General features: G+C 38.1%; 1 protein-coding gene across 10 annotated transcripts in view; it reads left to right on the plus strand.

The window, feature by feature from the left end:
* Positions 1-18,155, plus strand: part of STK31 (serine/threonine kinase 31) — a 142,778-nt gene extending 124,623 nt beyond the window's left edge. For 4 of the 10 annotated variants that reach the window (XM_050783113.1, XM_050783114.1, XM_050783116.1 and 1 more), the window contains exons 24-25: positions 1,942-2,149; positions 18,010-18,154. In XM_050783113.1, coding sequence (XP_050639070.1) covers positions 1,942-2,149; positions 18,010-18,077 — 276 coding nt within the window. In that variant the 3' untranslated portion in view covers positions 18,078-18,154. Of the gene's footprint in view, positions 1-1,941; positions 2,320-18,009 lie in introns of those variants that run through there. The other 6 variants (XM_050783117.1, XM_050783118.1, XM_050783120.1 and 3 more) reach the window with 3 other exon arrangements.
* Positions 18,156-19,541: the final 1,386 nt, after the last annotated feature.

Consider the following 19,541-nt stretch of genomic DNA (forward strand, 5'->3'; position numbering starts at 1 on the left):
TTAGTTCTGCTTTCTACTAATGTGTATTAGGTCATTTATTTGAAATCTTACTCCTTTTTTGATACAAGAATTTATTGCTATAAAGTTTTCTTTTCACACTGCTTTTGCTGTATCTCATCGGTTTTGTTATGTTGTTTTGATTTTCAGTTGTTCTAAGATATTTTCTTATTCCCTCTTTAATTTCTTCCTTGAACAAGTGATTGTTCCAAGACATTTTCTAATTCCCTCTTTAATTTCTTCCTTGAACCAGTGGTCATTCAGCAGCATGTTGTTTAATTTCCATGTGTTTTTGTTGTTGTCATTGTTGTTGTTGTTATTTCTTTTTGAGATGGGGGTCTCACTCTATTGCCCAGGCTGGAGTGCAGTGGCATGATCTCACTTTACTGCAACCTCTGCCTCCTGGGTACAAGCAGTTCTCCTGCCTCAGCCTCCTGAGTAGCTGAAATTACAGGTGTCTGCCACCACACTCATCTAATGTTTGTATTTTTAGTAGAGATGAGATTTTACCATGTTGGCCCGGCTGGTCTCAAACTCCTGACCTTAAGTGATCCACCCACCTCCACCTCCCAAAGTTTTGGGATTACAGGTGTGAGCCACTGTGCCTGGCCAATTTCCGTGCGTTTGTATAGTTTTCAGTTTCTCTTGTTGATTTTTAGTTTTCCATTGTGGTCTGAGATGAAACTGGATATGATTTTAATTTTAAAACATTTTTTGAGGTTTGTTTTGTGGCTTAAGATATGGTCTATTCCTAGAGAATGTTCCATATGCTCATGAGAAGTATGTGTATTCTGTTGCTGTTGGGTAAAGTATTCTGTAAATATCTGTTAGGTTAATTTGGTTTTTAAGTGCAGTGTAAAATCAGTTTTTTTAAAAATTAATTTTCTCTCTAGATGATCTGTCTAGTGGTGAGAGTTGGGTGGAGTCTGTTTCTCCCTTTAGATCTAATAATATTTGATTTATGTATCTGGGTGCTCTGTTGTTGGATCCATGTGTATGTTTAGAATTGTTATATTATCTTGCTGAATTGATCTCTTTATTATTATATAATGACCTTCTTTGTCACTTTTTGCTCTTTTTGACTTAAAATCTGTCTTACCTGATATAAGTATAGCTACACTTGCTTGCTTTTGGTTTCCTTTTGTATGGAACATCTTTTGGCAGCATATAATTGGGTCATTAAAAAAAATCCTTTCAACCAGTCTATATTTTTCAAGTGGAAAGTTTAACTGGTTTACATTCAAGGCTGTTATTGATACATGCATGAGGGTTAATTTCTGTCATTGTGTTAATTGATTCTGGTTGTTTTGTGTATCTTTTATTTCTTACTTTCTCTCTTATTCATTGTGGTTTCGTGGTTTTCTGTAGTGGTAACACTTGAATTCTTTCTCTTCTTTATTTGTGTGTGTGTTTTACCAGTGGAGTTTATATGTGTTTTGTAATGGTAGATATTGTTCTTTCACTTCTAAGTATACAACTCTCTTAGTAGAGACGAGGTTTCACCATGTTGGCCAGGCTAGTCTTGAACTCCTGACCTTAGGTGATTCCCCCCACCATGGCTTCCCAAAGTGCTGAGATTACAGGCATAAGCCACTGTGCCCAGCCAGATGATCTATTTAAAGTGTGATTATCAGCTCATTATTTTGGTGTTTTTTTTGTTGAGGGGAGTACCACATACCTCATCAGTCATCTTGAAGCGCCTCCTTCCTGACTACATTTATTGAAAAAATAAATCCACTTATTAGTGGACCTACCTGTGCAGTTCAAACTTGTGTTGTTTAAGGGTCAACTATAGTTGAACTTGGTAAGAATCTTTAAAAATCTAAATAGAAAAACTTGATTTTTGCCTTGTATCACTGACCAAGAGTATTTGTGAATTGTCCTTCTTCATTACAGATTTGTCCTTTTGTTCCTTTGTTTTGTAACACCTGTTTTTCCTTACAGGATGATAAAGTCAAATCCCTCCTCTGTAGCTTGATATGTTATAGAAGTTCAATGACTGCTGAACAAGTTTTACATGCTGAATGTTTCTTGATACCAAAGGAGAAATCAGTTCCAAACCCAGAAAAAGATACTGAATACACCCCATATAAAAAGGAAGAAGAAATAAAGATGGAGAACTTGGATAAATGTATGGAGAAGACAAGAAATGGTGAAGCCAACTTTGATTGTTAAATTATTATTCTGTTATTGTTGCAGATGTTCTTTTTAAAAATTTGTTTAGTTTGGTTAATACACAGAAATATCTAGAAGTGTTCTGGGACTAGTTGGGTTGTATCTTTAGTATTCAGGTTGTGAAAAATAAAGATGTTTGGCTATGCACAAAATAGTTTTTATGCTTTGAACTGTAGTTGGAGTTTGATATGGTTTGGCTGTGTCCCCACCAAAATTTCATTTTGAATTGTAGTTCCCATAATCCCCACGTGTTGTGAGAGGGACCTGGTGGGAGGTAATTGAATCATGGGGGCAGGTTTTTCCCATACTGTTCTCATGGTAGTGAGCAAGTCTCATGAGATCTGATGGTTTTATAAAGGGGAGTTGCCCTACACAACCTTTTTGCCTGCTACCGTGTAAGACATGCCATTACTCTTCCTTCACCTTCTGCCACATTTGTGAGGCCTCCCCAGCCATGTGAGCAATGTGAGTCCATTAAACCTTTTCCCTTTATAAATTATCCAGTCTCACGTATGTCTATTAGCAGCATGAGAACAGACTAATAAAGTAAGTTGGTGTCATGAGTGAGGTGCTGCCGTAAAGATACCAAAAATGTGGAAGCGACTTTGGAACTGGGTAACAGGCAGAGGTTGGAACAGTTTGGAGGGCTCAGAAGAGGATAGGAAGATGTGGGAAAGTTTGGAACGTCCTGGAGACTTGTTGAATGGCTTTGACCAAAATGCTGACAGTGATATGGCCAATGAAGTCCAGGTTGAGGTGGTCTCAGATGCAGATAAGGAACTTTTTGGGAACTGGAATAAAGGTGACTCTTGTGATGTTTTAGCAAAGAGACTGGGAGCATTTTTCCCTTAGAGATTTGTGCAATTTTGAACTTGAGAGAGATGATTTAGGGCATCTGGTGGAAGAAATTTCTAAGTAGCAAAGCATTCAAGATGTGACCCGGGTGTTGTTAAAAGCATTCGGTCTTATGTATTCACAAAGATATGGTTTGGAATTGGAACTTATGTTTAAGAGCAGAGCATAAAAGTTCAGAAAATTTGCAGCCTGATGATGCTCTAGAAAAGAATAACCTATTTTCTGAGCAGAAATTCAAGCCAGCTGTAGAAATTTGCATAAGTAATGAGGGGCCAAATGTTAATCACTAAGTGAATGGGGAAAATGTCTCCAGGGCATATCAGAGACCTTTGCGGCAGGCTGTCCTATCACAGGCCCAGAGGCCTAGGGGGAAAAATGGTTTCATGGGCTGGGCCCAGGGTCCCCATGCTGTGTGCAGCTTAGAGACTTGGTGCACTGCATCCCAGCTGCTCCAGCTGTGGCTAAAAGGGTCCACGGTACAGTTCGGCCCATGGCTTCAGAGGGTGCAAGCTCCAAGCCTTAGCAACTTCCAACTTCTACGTGGCATTGAGCCTGCAGGTGCACAGAAGTCAAGAATGGAGGTTTGGGAACCTCCACCTACATTTTAGGGGATCTTTGGAACCACTTGGATGTGCAGGCAGAAGTTTTCTGCAGAGGTGGGACCTTCATGGAGAACCCCTCCTAGGGCAGTGTGGAAGGAAAATGTGGAGTTGAAGCACCCACACAGAGTTCATACTGGGGCACTGCCTAGTGGAACTGTGAGGAGAAGGCCACGGTCCTCCAGACCCCAGAATGGTAGATCCACTGACAGCTTGCACTTTGCACCTGGAAAAGCTGCAGACACCACCAGCTTGTGAAAGCAGTTGGGGGCGGGGGGTGGTGCTGTACCCTGCAAAGCCACAGGGGCAGAGCTGCCCAAGGCCATGGGAACCCGACTCTTGCATCAGTGTGACCTGCATATGAGTCAACGGAGGTCATTTTGAAGCTTTAAGATTTGGCTGCCTTGTTGGCTTTCGAACTTGCATGGGGCACTGGATTTCAAACTTGCATGTAGTCCCTTTGTTTTGGCCAATTTCTCCCATTTGGAACAGGTGTATTTACCCAATGCCTGTACCCCCATTGTATCTAGGAAGTAACTAACTTGTTTTTGATTTTACAGGCTCATAGGCAGAGGGACTTGCCTTGTCTCAGATGAGACTTTGGACTCTGGACTTTTGAGTTAATGCTGAAATGAGTTAAGATTTTGGGAGACTGTCAAGAAGGCATGATTGGTTTTGAAATGTGAGGACATGAGATTTGGGAAGGGCCAGGGATGGAATTATATGGTTTGGCTGTGTCCTCACTCAAATCTCACCTTGAATTGTTATAATCCCCATGTGTCAAGGGTGGGCCCAGGTGCAGATCATTGAATCATGGGGACAGTTTCCCCCATACTGTTCTTGTGATAGTGAATAAGTCTCATGAGAGCTGATGGTTTTATAAATGGGAGTTCCCCTGCACAAGACCTCTTGCCTGCCACCATGTAAGACATCCTTTGCTCTTCCTTTGTCTTCTGCCATGATTGTGAGGCCTCCCCAGCCATGTGGAACTGTGAGTCCATTTTAACCTCTTTCCTTTATAAATTACCCAGTCTCAGGTATGTCTTTATCAGCAGCATGAGAACAGACTGATATACAGTTATTAAAGAAGGATATTCTGATTCTAATTATCTTTTGAAATTGAGTGATTAGAATGTGATACTTGTGATAGGAAAGGATATTACATTGCTTGACAAGTCCTATTCAGATTTTCAGTATATTGGCTAGCTGGAGATGAAGGCTTATGCTTTTATTCAACAAATAATAGTTGTCATCTGCTTTGTATCCAGTTTTGGAAGTATAAAGATAGATAAAACTGGTCCTTACACTTACGAAGATTACCATCTATTGAGAAATCCAGAGATACAAACATTATAGTACAACGTGGAATATCCAGTGACAGCTCTGGACTTGATGAGATTATACAGGAGTACTCTTCCTATGAAGGAGGGTTGTCAAGGAAATCTTTCTGGAGAAGGTAGTATCTTGGTTAAATCTTAGAGGATGAGTTGAAATGGTAAAGAGAGTAGCAGGAGTATCTTTTTCTTTTTTCTTTTTTAGAGACAGGGGCTTGCTCTGTCACTCAGGCTTGAGTGCAGTGGTGAAATCATGACTCACTGTAACCCTGAACTCCTGGGCTCAAGCAATCTTTTCACCTCAGCCTCCCGAGTAGAAGGATTACAGGCACAAGAGTATCTTAATAGCAGAGAAAACATCACGAAAGCACTGAAGAGAGAAACAGTTTGTTAAGTAGTATGAAGTAAAAGGCAGGGAATAGGTAGATGAGGGCTTCATATGAAATTATAAAATGCTTATACCTAATTATTTTATAGAAAATGTGGAGTTATTGAAGAATTATAAGCAGATTTAGCTCGCTCAAAATCCATCTTCTACCTATCATCAGGATAGTAGGTAAGGAGACTAGTTAGATTGCAATTATAATAAAGTAGGAGAGAGATGATTAAAGCAAGATCTAGAGAAACAGAATTAGAGATGAAACCTATAGGACAAACTTACAAAATAATTGGGAGGCAAAATCAGTAGGACTTCTTAATTGGAGTATATGTAGACTTAAGTGGTATGGCAGTTTTTTTTTTTTGTTGCCTATTCAATATCCAGTCTTCCTTAGTTATAGATCCCTACTATTATTTGGACTGTCAGTGTACTCAGCAAGAGTATATTTGCCATTTTCCCTGTAATGAGGCCTTTTGACTAAGTTCTTGCAAATAAGGCTGCTAAAAAGGAGCTGACGAGGCTGGGAGATGTTCCCTTTGCCTTCACTCCTTTCCTGCTACCCTGAAGCTAACACGATGGCTAGAATTGGAGAAGCTCCCTTGGATCATGAGGTGATTTTGAGGATGCAAGTCATGAGCTAGGTTGATGGAACAGCAAGTTAGAAGAAGCTGGTCATCATTCTGGATCCTCTGTACTAGCTTTGAGATTTTATGTTGAGAGAATAAACACAAAATGTGGTTCCTGTATCAGCAGCTTCAGTATCACCTGGGAAATTGTTAGAGATGCAAATTTTTGGCTCCATTGCAGACCTGCTAAGTAAGAATCTCAGGGTGAGGGGTGGAGCCAACAATCTGTGTTTTAATAAGCCCTTTAAGTCATTCTGATGAATACTAAAGGGAAATATTGCCACATATTCAAGTCTTTGCAGCCTTTCAGCTAAAGTAGAATTTAATTTCTACTTTATTTCCAATTTGACTCAGTAGTAAAACACAGCAGTAGATTTAAAGCAAACCTGGATAATTAACGGGAACAAGGATAAACTTTTTTTAAACATTCACTATTTTAAATAAAGTATTAGAGCTGGATTTTCTAAGTGTTTTCTGAAGAATAGCTTTTGGGGATTCTCAGCACAAAAATGAATTCTGTGATTTGTTGTTTGTGAAATGAATGCTAAGTTGGAGATTTGATGCAGAAGTTATACCAGTAAGAAAACATGACAGTCAAATAGATGTGAGCTAAGCAATTCTATCTTGCCTTTAACCTCCAAACTGCCCTTGTTCATTCCTGGACATAGGCTGAACTAACTTTGGGAGGAATTTAGTTTATAGTTTCCCTCTGAAACAAAGATGATAACCCCCCTCTCCAAAACAAACCCCTCCTTGCTTGGGGTCCAGACTGCCTTTGGAAAACTAACAGATCAGCCACAAGATGAGAAATTATGGCTTAGGAGTCATGCGGCCAGAGGCCACAAGGTTCCTAACCTCCCTAATTGCTCCTGTGGATAACATTACTACTGTAAAACCTAAGCTTGGTATTTGAGATATTTTTCAGATCCTGCATGCTGATGGATTTGCTGGTGCCACCAGACTGGTAAGCTAGCTCATCTGGTCTTGTGGTCCCCCATCCAGGAACTGACTCAAGAGGACAGCTTAGACTCCCTATGATTTTATCCCCTACCCAACCAATTAGCATTTCTCATTCCATACCCCCCTGCTCAGCAAACTAAATAAATAACCCTAGCCTCTGAAATTTCAGGGAGGCTGATTAGAGTAATAATGAAACTTTTGACTCCCATTTAGCTGCTTCTGTGTGTATTAAATTCTTTCTCTATTACAGTTTGTTTCCCTGTCTTGGTAAGTCACCTCTATCTAGGCAATGGGCAAGAAGAACCTGTTGGGCGGTTACAGATTGATCATGCATGTTAGACAGTAAAGGTTCTAAAAAGTTCTATAGGAAAGAAACCTGATGGAGTTTTATTGAGCCCAGTGTTTGCCAAAATAGACAGTGATAACTCCCCTTTCCCGCACATAATACCTAGCAACTTCTCTCATATAAAACTAGTGTGAGGATCAGATTTTGTGGGATAATTTTTTTTAATTTCATGTTTTAAAATGAAAATACTAATGAGTGGTGAGAAGAGACAAATTACATGTATCTGTGTGATGAAGTAAACATCTGTTGAAATACGTGTATATATGCACAAAGCCAATGCAAAGGCAGACAAATGTGTTCACTGCCCTGTAGGCAGTCTTTGAGTAATGCAGCATGTAATATTCTATAATAAGAGCAATAACATATGTCACCAAAAGAAGAGGAAGGGAAAGGAAAGATGATGAGGTTGAGGAATAGACAGTTGACTCATTTTCGAGGAAGACAGTAGATATATGCTTGTTTGAAACTGGGAGAGGAGCATTTCAGGCCAAGAAAATTAAGGAAGTTCAGTGGGTGGATTTGAGAGAGGTAACATTAGCCACAAAAAAGAATAAAATACCTAGGAATACAACTAATCTGGGAGGTGAAAGGTGTCACTATGAGAATTCTAATACCCTGCTCAAGGAAATCAGAGATGACACAAACAAATGGAAAAACATTTCATGCTCATGGATAGGAAGAATCAATATTGTCAAAATGGCCATACTGCCCAAAGCAATACAGATTTAATGCTATTCCTGTCAAACTACCAATGACATTTTTCACAGAATTAGAAAAAGGTGTATGTAGGCGCTGAGATTCCTTGGTTGTAAATAGGCTTAGTTTGCTGGCTTTCTCAAATGCTGGCTATGCTAGCTGTGGAGTTGCCATGTGGACAGACTCAGGACCTCTGGTTAGCCAAGCTGTTGCAGGCAGTGATGTTAGCTGTTGTTTTCTGCTTCCTGGGAGCAGTGTTATTCTGCCAAGAGTTGCTATAATGGCCTGAATGAGTTGGCCTCCAGCCAGGAGGTAGCACTTGGAAGAGAGCACCAGCTGCAGTAGTAGTATTGGGATTTTAGCTTGCCTTACATTGGCCAGGGGAAGTATTCTGGTTTCTCAGGTGATGGGTGAGGCCATGAAGCTCCCAAGAGTTTGTCTTTTGTGTTAACCCACCAGGGTGGGCAGAGAAATACCATCAGGTTGAGGCATGGTTAGGTGGGTCTGAGCTCAGACTCTCCTTGGGTGGGGTTTGTCACAGCCCTGTAGGGGATGGGAAGGTGGTTCTCAGACCAGTGGGGTTATGTTCCAGAAGGGAGTATGGCTGCCTCTGCTGTGCAGAAGAACTCGCCAAGGGATTGGGGATTAGCTGGTAGTGAAAGGCCTCACCCAACTCCCATGCAGTTGGCAAGGTCAGTCTCACTCCTACAGTGCCCTGCTAACATCCCTGAGTTAGATCTAGTTAGATCCAGGCAGCCTGGGCACAGAACTCAGACCTGCCCCAGGTCATAATCTTCCCTGCTGAGAAAGCAAACACTGGTTTTGAGCCCTGCCCCTCCCCATCTACTGGTAATGCTGGGCACCCACACTCACGTTCACGTCTGCTGCAGTTTCCCTTCCCTCCCAGATTCAGTTCAAGGGGGTTTGTGCCCACTCAAAATTATCACAAAATTAAGTTGGGAGTTTCTTTCATCCTGTGACTTCTCAATTCTGCTGGCTGCCTTCCCTACAGGTCCCTGTGAGATATAGTCAGGCACGTCTTCCTTGGGCTGTAGCTGAAGACTGGGAGTGCCCACAAGGCTCTTCCTGCTGCTGCTTCTATTTTTATTTTAATATCTATTGTGACTGGTGTGAGATGGTATCTCATTGTGGTTTTGATTTGCATTTCTCTAATGATTACTGATGTTGAAAATCCTCAATAAAATACTGGCAAACTGAATCCAGCAGCACATCGAAAAGCTTATCCACCACGATTAAGTTGGCTTCATCCCTGGGATGCAAGGCTGGTTCAACATACCTATATCAATACACGTAATTCATCACATAAACAGAACCAACGACAAAAACCACATGATTCTCTCAATAGATGCAGAAAAGGCCTTTGACAAAATTCAGCAGCCCTTCATGCTAAAAACTCTCAATAAACTAAGTATTGATGGAGCGTATCTCAAAATAATAAGAGCTATTTATGACAAACCTACAGCCAATATCATACTGAATGGGCAAAAACTGGACTCATTCCCTTTGAAAACCGGCACAAGACAGGGAGGCCCTCTCTCACCATTCCTGTACAAAATAGTGTTGGGAGATCTGGCCAGGGCAATCAGGCAAGAAAAAGAAATAAAGGGTATTCAATTAGGAAATGAGGAAGTCAAATTGTCCCTGTTTGCAGAGGACTGACTGCATTTTTAGAAAACCCCATTGTCCCAGCCCAAAATCTCCTTCAGCTGATAACGTCAGCAAAGTCTCAGGATACAAAATCAATGTGCAAAAATCACAAGCATTCGTATACATCATTAACAGACAAACTGAGAGCTAAATCATGAGTGAACTCCCATTCACAATTGCTACAAAGAGAATAAAATACCTAGGAATCCAACTTACAAGGGATGTGAAGGACCTCTTCAAGGAGAACTACAAACCACTGCTCAGTGAAATAAAAGAGGACACAAACAAATGGAAGAATATTCCATGCTCATGGATGGAAAGAATCAATATCATGAAAATGGCCATACTACCCAAAGTAACCTATAGATTCAATGCCATCCCCATCAAGCTACCCATGACTTTCTTCACAGAATTGGAAAAAAACTACTTTAAAGTTCACATGGGACCAAAAAAGCCTGCATTGCCAAGACAGTCCTAAGCAAGAAGAACAAAGCTGGAGGCATCATGCTACCTGACTTCAAACTATACTATGAGGCTACAGTAACCAAAAGAGTATGGTACTGCTACTAAAACAGATATATAGATCAGTGAAACAGAACAGAGGCCTCAGAAATAACACCACACATCTGCAACCATCTGATCTTTGACAGACCTGACAAAAACAAGCAATTGGGAAAGGATTCCCTATTTAATAAATGGTGCTGGGAAAACTGGCTAGCCCTATGTAGAAAGCTGAAACTGGACCCTTTCCTTACACCTTATACAAAAATTAATTCAAGATGTTAAATGTTCGACCTAAAACCATAAAAACCCTAGAAGAAAAACCCTAGAAGAAAACCTAGGCAATACCATTCAGGACATAGGCATGGGCAAGGACTTCATGACTAAAACACCAAAAGCAATGGCAACAAAAGCCAAAATAGACAAATTGGATCTAATTAAACTAAAGAGCTTCTGCATGGCAAAAGAAACTATCATCAGAGTGAGCAGGCAACCTACAGAATGGGAGAAAATTTTTGCAATCTACTCGTCTGACTAGGGCTAATATCCAGAATCTACCAAGAACTCAAACAAATTTAGAAGAAAAAACCCCATCAAAAAGTGGGCAAAGGATATGAACAGATACTTCTCATAAGAAGACATCCATGCAATTGACAAACATATGAAAAAATGCTCATCGTCAGTGGTCATCAGAGAAATGAAAATCAAAACCATAATATGATACCATCTCATGCCAGTCAGAATGGCAATCATTAAAAAGTCAGGAAACAACAGACACTGGAGAGGATGTGGAGAAGTAGCAATGCTTTTACACTGTTGGTGGGATTCTAAATTAGTTCAACCATTGTGGAAGACAGTGTGGCTATTTCTGAAGGATCTAGAACTAGAATTACCATTTGACCCAGCAATCCTATTACTGGGTATATACCCAAAGGATTATAAATTATGCTACTATAAAGACACATGCACATGTATGTTTATTGCGGCACTGTTTACAATAGAAAAGACTTGGAACCAGCCCAAATGTCCATCAATGATAGACTGGATTAAGAAAATGTGGCACATATATACCATGGAATAATATGCAGCCATAGAAAAGGATGAATTCATGTCCTTTGCAGGGACATGGATGAAGCTGGAAACCATCATTCTGAGCAAACTATCACAAGGATAGAAAGCCAAACACTGCATGTTCTCACTCATAGGTGGGAATTGAACAATGAGATCACTTGGACACAGAGTCGGGAATATCACACACTGGGGCCTGTTGCAGGTAGAGAGCTGTGAGAAGGATAGCATTAGGAGAAATGCCTAATGTAAATGACGGGTTGATGGGTGCAGCAAACCAACATGGCACATGTATACCTATGTATCAAACCTGCATGTTGTGCACATGTACCCTAGAACTTAAAGTATAATAATAAAAGAAACTAGAAAAATATGAGCAAACTAAACTCAAAGTGAGCAGAAAGAAGAAAATAATAAGGATGAGAGAGGAAACACACGAAATACAAAACAAATAGAGATGAATCTGTAAAATCAAAAGTTGGTTGTTTGAAAACGTCAGCAAAATTGGGAAAAGTTTAGTTAGACTAAGAAAAACAAAAAAAAGACAAAACCCTCCAATTATTAACATGAAGAATGAAAGAAAAGGCTTATCTATAAACCTTACTGATATATAAGGAATATTGATGTTCCAAGTAGGGGAGTATTGTGACTCTGAGTATATAGTCCCTGCCAAATCTCATATTGAATTGTAGTCTCCAATATTGGTGTGGTCTAGTGGGAGGTGATTGGATCATGGGGGTGGATTTCTTGTGCATGATACAGCACCATCCTCTTGGTGCTGTCCTTGTGATTATGAGTGAGCTGTCACCAGATCTGGTTGTTTAAAAGTGTGTAGCACCTCTCCCCGCTCCTTGCTCCTACTCCCACCCTGTGAGATGCTGGCTTTACTCTCTGCCTTCTGCCATGATTGAAAGCTCCCTGAGGCTCCCCCAGAAGCCAAGCAGATGCGAGCACCATGCTTCCTGTACAACCTCCAGAACTGCAAGCCAATTAAATGTCTTTTCTTTATAAATTATCTAGTCTCAAGTTATTTCTTTATAGCAATGCAAGTACAGCCTAACGCACTTATTGAGCTAAGAAGAATTATGTGGGAATATTATGAACAATGGCATGCCAACAAAGTAGATAACCTCGATGAAATGGATAAATTCCTAGAAAGGTTATATTCCTATAAAACTGATACAAGAAGTAGGAAATATAAGTAGACCTGTAACATGGAAAGAGAGGGAATAAGTAATTAGAAAATTCTTACAAAGAAAAACACAGTCCAAGATGACTACACGTTGAATTCTACCAGACGTAAATAAGAGCTGCTACTATTCTTTCATGACCTCTTCTAAAAAACAGAAGAGGAGGAACACTTTCCAACTCATTCTATAAGGCCAGTATTACCCTGATACCAATGCTAGACAAATAGCAAGAAGAGGAAACTACAAATATGTCTTATGAATACAGGTGCAGAAATCCTTAACAGAATACTAGCAAACTGAATCTAGCAACATTTAAAAAGGAATATACACCTTGAACATGTAGCATTTATCTCAGAAATACAAGGCCAGTTTAATATTTGAAAACCAATCACTGTGTTTACACTATGTTAATAGGATAAAGACAAAAACCTATGATAATAGATGCAGAGAAAGTACTTAATAAAATCCATTACCATGTTATGATGGAAACACTCAACAAATGAAAAATAGTAAGGAACCCACAGCTAACACTAAACAAACTAAAAATAGTCGAAGAATTCATAGCTAACTTTATACTTAATGGTAAAAAACTGGATGTGTGCCCCTAAGATAAAGAAAAAGACAAGAATGTCCACTCCTGCCATTTCTATTCAACATTGTGTTGTTTCTATCCAGGGCAATTAGACAAGAAAAAGGAATAAATGGCATCCAGATTCGAAAGGAAGAAGTAAAACTGTTCCTATTTGCAGGTGACATAATCTTCCATATAGAAAATCTTAATACACAAAAAACCTTTGGAACTAATACATTCAGCATGGTTGTAGTTTACAAAGTCAGCATACAAAAGTTCATTTCTATAGAAATGCAACAATATGAAAGTGAACTAGAACAATATGAAAATGCATTTAAAAATTTGATTTATAATAGCATCAAAAGGGAAAAAGTGTATGTGTAAGTTTGGCAAAAGCAGTATAAGACTTGCACATTAAAACTACAAAACTGTTGAAATAAAGAAAACCTAAATAAATTGAAAGAAATGTTAGTGGATTGGAAGATACTAAGATGGCAATACTCTTCAATTATCTAGAGATCCAATGCAGTCTCTATAAAAATCTCTGCTTCTGTTTTTACAGAAATTGGCAAAGGTATCCAAAAATTCATGTGGAAACTGAACGTGTAACTCAGTAGCTTAGATTAAAAATGCATTTTGAAAGTTTTTTCCCCTTTCTAATCTCAGAATATAACCCTGTACTTTAAAATGTAGCATTGTACTTTAAAACTCTTCATTTCTCTCCCTTTTTCCACCAGGCACTCTGTGCACAGTGCTCACTTATCTAATTATGTGCTCACTTAGAAATTTCAGAGGCTAATTTTGAAACAAAGCAGGCATAGAGACACAGCTGTGGAATCCTCCCACTTAGTGGGAGTTATGAACAATTAGTCCACCGCCACCGGGCGAAGTCAAGATGATGCAGTCCGGACCTTCAGACAAACAATTACTTAAAATAGCCAAGATTCTCAAACCTGTATCCTCCTGCACCACCCCTGCATATTTTCCACACCAAGTTTTCTTTCTGAAACCCCCCAGCTCATCCCAAAAGGCTAATACGGTTCCTCTGAGGCTTGAGGTTGGCCATTCTCCCATCTGCTACCATGATCAATAAAAGCTACTTTCCTTTTACTACACCTTGCTTCTCCTGCTTTGACTTCTGAGCAGTGAGCAGCCAGACTTGAGTTGCTTACAGATGAACCTAGGATAGCCAGAACGATGTTGAAAAAGGATAACTAGGAGGAATAACACTTCTAATTTCAAAACTTACTGCAAAGCAAAGATAATTGAGACAGTGTAGTACTGGTATAACGATAGACATACAGATCCATGGAATAGGATTGAGAGTTTCTGTTTTCTGTTTACATATGTGTAAATAAACCCTTATATATCTGGTTAGTTGATTTTTGACAAGGGTACCAGTACAATTCAATAAGGAAAAAAGTCTTTTCAACAAATAGTGTTGGGACAACTGCATATCAACATGTAAAAGAATGAAGTTGAAATCCCATCTCATAGCATAGGCAAAAACTAATTCAAAATGATTAGTAAACATAAATGTAAGGCTAATACTATGAAACTTTTAGAAGAATATATACAGTCATAAATCTTTGTGACCTTGGGCTAAACAAAGTTTTCTGGGAAATGATGGCCAAGGCACACAGAAGAAAAATCCATACAGACAAAAAGTAGCCTGGTAATTGGGGATGGAAGAGAGTAGAGGGAATGACTGCTAATGGGCATAGGATCTTTATTTTTTTATTATTATTATTTTTGTGAGATAGGAATGTTCTCTAGTTATATAGTGGTGATCATTTCACAACCCTGAATAGACTAAAAGTCACTGAACTATTTATTTTTTTAAAGGGCAAATTTTATGGTAAGTGACTTAGATTTGAAAAAGCTGTTATAAAAGAAAAATCATATGTATGCATTATTTCAATAAGTATTTGAGTGACTCCTGATTATCAGGCATCTATGTTGCTTCCTTATTTTCCATTAACCCCACTGTGTGTGACTCACCTGGAATCTTCTGATTTGTGATTTTCAAGCCTAAATCTACCTAAGAATCACCTGATTATCTTATAAAAATGCAGCTCCCTATTCTCTATACCTAGAGATTCTGCCTCAGTACATGAGAGAAAGGACTTGGGAATCTATGTATTATAAGATCTCTGATGTAGCTAACCCATTTACACCAGAAGTTACAAATATTTTTTGTGAAAAATCAGACCTTGGCGATGACCTTGAGCCATAGCATGTCTGGAATTGGTTCCTTCCGGTGGGTTCTTGGTCTCGCCGACTTCAAGAATGAAGCCGCAGACCCTTGTGGTGAGTGTTACAGTTCTTAAAGATGGTGTGTCCAGAGTTTGTTCCTTCAGATGTTCAGATGTGTCTGGAGTTCCTTCTGGTGGGTTTGTGGTCTTGCTTGACTTCAGGAGTGAAGCCGCAGACCTTGGCAGTGAGTGTTACAACTCTTAAAGGCAGTGTGGACTCAAAGAGTGAGCAGCAGCGAGATTTATTATGAAAAGCAAAACAACAAAGCTTCCACAGTCTGGAAAGTGACCTGAGCTAGTTGCTGCTGCTGGTTCAGGTGGCCATCTTTTATTCCCTTATTTGGCCCTGCCCACATCCTGCTGATTGGTCCATTTTACAGAGTGCTGATTGGTCCATTTTACAGGGTGTTGCTTGGTTCATTTTACACAGTGCTGATTGGTCCATTTTTACAGAGTGTTGATTGGTGCGTTTACAAACCTTTAGCTAGACCCAGAGTGCTGATTGGTGCGTTTTTTTCAGAGTGCTGATTGGTGCGTTTACAAACCTTTAGCTAGACACAGAGTGCTGATTGGTGTGTTTTTACAGAGTGCTTATTGGTGCGTTTACAAAACTTTAGCTAGACACAGAGCGCTGATTGGTGCATTTTTGCAGAGTGCTGATTGGTATGTTTACAAACCTTTAGTTAGAAAAGTTCTCCAAGTCCCCGCTTGAACCAGGAAGTCCAGCTGGCTTCACCTCTCAGTAGGATATAAAATAACTCCCACGAGCTTAGCATTCCAATAATGGAACACTAGGAATAAATGAGCTAATATAGGGGAACCACATTTAGAAATATAGTGCTCTGAGACAATGTGCTCTCAATTTTACCAACCATAATGTTATTTCCCCATTATCTTCTTAAAGGGAGCTTTGCTTTCTGACATTGACTAATTAAAAACAAAACAAATTTTAGAGTGTTACATTCGTGGAGTGATATAGTATATTTCCTAGCCTTGAATGGTATCACAAAGGTTAAGACTGACAGATTAGAGTATATAAAAGTCAACACAGTGAAAATAACTAAAGTATGGCAGTTGACCAGGAAAACTTGCATGAGTGTAGGAGACAAAGGTTAATAGTTAAAGCACATAAAGTGATTATTCAAATTTACAAGGAAATTATTGAGATTCCAGTAGATAAATGCAAAAATAAACATGTATTTTTTTTTAAATTCAAAGAAGTACAAATTAACCTTTGGATTGTATTTCATGCTTAGTAAAGCAATAAAATCTAAAAAGTCTAGGTCCTATAGTATTGGTTAAAATTGGTGTATGTTTCCATTTGTGATAACAGTGTGAACTTGCTAGAAAGTAGCTTGGTCATATGTCTCAAAAGCCATAAAAATGATGATCTCCTTTGATCTCAAAGACATCAGTCTTAAAAGTTTGTTTTAGGAACATGACTTAATAGAAACAAAAATACACATGTGTAAATGTCCAATTGGAAATTGAATAAATATGGAATGAGTGAATTTTTTCATAAAAGATTGTACAGCAATATAATAGACTGTTACACGGCATGAACTATGAAGACACACATTATGCTGATACATAAAGGAAACAATATCTAAAAGGTATTTCTGGTTAAAAAATGGGTGCAAAACTCTTAATTTAAATCCTTACTTTTCAACATTTTATAATGACTATTTCCCAACATACTGGAAAGTTAAAATGATATGGTGAATATCCATATACCCATCACTTACGGTCTACCATTAACATGGTGTTAAACTTTATAATAACTATCTACCTTAATGTTTTTCCATTTTTTCCATTAACAGTTTAACTTTCCCCAGCTATCAAGAAATAATGTGTTGCTGTCCTGAGAGATTTTTGATTAACAGAGGGGTAACTTTTAAACTTCTGTTGAGGTTCAGAATGGTTTCTTGTAAGTTTGTGTATGGCCACCAGGTGTAGCTCTGGACCCACAGCATTCAGTGATAAGCATCTGCAGGGAGGGTTTTAGGAAAGGCAACTTCCAAATGAAATCAAACTTGATTTGTTTATTTGGGTGAAGGAGAGTACAATAAATTTAACCTTCATTAAGATGTAAAGTAATTAAATAAACCTTGATATAGAATCAAAGCCTGCTTCCTTGAAGGATTACAAGGATTTGATTTAGGTTATATATTTTCTTTATTGTTCAAAAGCTTCCACCACGTTTTCTCTTACCTGAAGTGTGAGTTTCTTACTCCACAGCCTCAAGGTAGTAAGTTTTGGCTTATGCAGCAAACATGTTTATTTTACCAGCTGTTTGAAATGTTAATTTTAGAAGTATTTAAGTTAATCATGGACATGCAAATATTCAGACTTCTTTTGTATAACAAAAACTCATCACAACTCGAATTTTTCTTTAGTGTGATTATTTGATTAATGTCTATATCTTTTTAAACATAAACTCCATAAGGTTTGAAACTGTATGTAGAACAATTCCAGGCATTCAGTAAATACCTGTTAATGAATAAATGGAAAGAATATTTGAAATTGACTGAAGGCTATTTTGTAACAATTGGTTGGTTAGTCTACTCCTTAAGAATGCGCTTATTCAGTTTTTAAATTTTCTTTCAATAACAGGATCAATTTTAAATAATCTTTACAGTTTTAAAATGGCTCCTATATGAAAATATTTTTCTGGTTTTATTTGTGAAAAATAGCTATTTTTAAAGGAAAATAGGGCCTTAAGCTACTTACGGTAGATTTTTATGATCAATTTTAACCAACAAGATCTTTTCTTTTTCTTCCCCTTTAAGGAATCCTGGATTTCTTTCTATGCAGGATGTCATCAACTGCCAATTTGTTTCTACCTACCAGAAAATAAAATCATAGAGGCAAAAATAGAATAATATGGTCAAGTAAACTACTGGAATAACCAGGAAAAAGGATTTTCTCCAATTTAAAGTCTTTTTTTTTAAAAGGAAATATTTAATAAACTGTATTTGAAACAGTAGGATTTTTTTTTTTTTTTTTAAACAAAATGACGCTATTTAGAGTAAAAGGTCTTGGGAGAATTTTAGTGTAAGTAAAGGAGGTGTCTCTCTCAAAGAATTTAGTGTCATGCTTTTGAATATCTGATAGGATGTTGGAAAGATTCATCAAAGGAGAAGACTAACAAATATTAGAGCTGTTGTTTTTAGAAGGACTCCTATTTTACAGGAAAGGGAAGATTCCAGAGAAACAAGATCACAAATTTACCTAGCTCAAGAATTGAATTATTGACTTACTATTTTTATAATTGTATTCTGCTTTTACATGTCGTATTTCAAATTATACTTATTTACAAGGAAGAATCATTATATATTTAAGGGCTGGGACTTTGATGCTCTTTTCTCCCCTTCATTTCCTTGAAAGGTAAGTAATGTCTATATTGCATACCTGTCTTGTGTACCTTCTCTTTCTTCCTTTCTTTCCTCCCTCCTCTTTCCCCTCTTTTTTCTCCTTGCCCCCCATTTTTCCATTACTAGTTAAAAGTTAGTTTAAATTGCTGATATTCTGGAAACAAAATATTTCTTAAAAAAGTTAAGGTACCAAGCTCTTACCATCATGTTTTCATAACTGCCCCAAAATATTATGCAGATTAAAGTTTTGACATTTATTTGCTTTTCCTTGAACGTCATTATTCATTTTTATCTGATATCAGCTCCATTTATGGCAAACAACTGGTAATTGCAAATTACAATTGCTATGACAAATTGCAAGTATAATTTTGATCATGATTATTGTACTTGCCTGAGTCATGGCTTGCATCATCTTCTGCCATCCGATCTATGATTCACAAAATTTTATGTCACTACATCCTTTTTAACCCCCCACATAAGCATGAGACATAGCAGATAAATATGTGATGAAAATTTGTTTCAGAGCAAAACATAGATAATTTCTTTTGGGCTGCTATAAAAATTTTCATGCTTTTTTTCTTTTTCTTTAAAGCAAACAAACTTTATTCCCTACTAAATGATCACTTCCCCCCCCATTTCATAGTGCGTTTAAAGTCGTGCTTGAAGGTTATTTTAAAATAAATTACTAATTAATGTGCTTGACAAAATTGTTTCATTGTATTTGTGCACATTGGGAAGGGATGTGGTTTATTATAACATGAAAGGAGCACATTTAGAGTGAAAATCTGAGCCCGAGTAGCCATAGATAACTTTGATGTAATCAAGTAAACTCTCAGACCCTGATACAACAGTTGATTTAAAAGCACACTTTGGCTGTCAGTTGAATCCATTACTTTCAATTCTCACCTTCTTAAAAAATTTATAGAGTCTGGAAATGTTACTTTGTT

Source organism: Macaca thibetana, chromosome 3, assembly GCF_024542745.1.
Source record: "Macaca thibetana thibetana isolate TM-01 chromosome 3, ASM2454274v1, whole genome shotgun sequence".
Taxonomy (NCBI): domain Eukaryota; kingdom Metazoa; phylum Chordata; class Mammalia; order Primates; family Cercopithecidae; genus Macaca; species Macaca thibetana.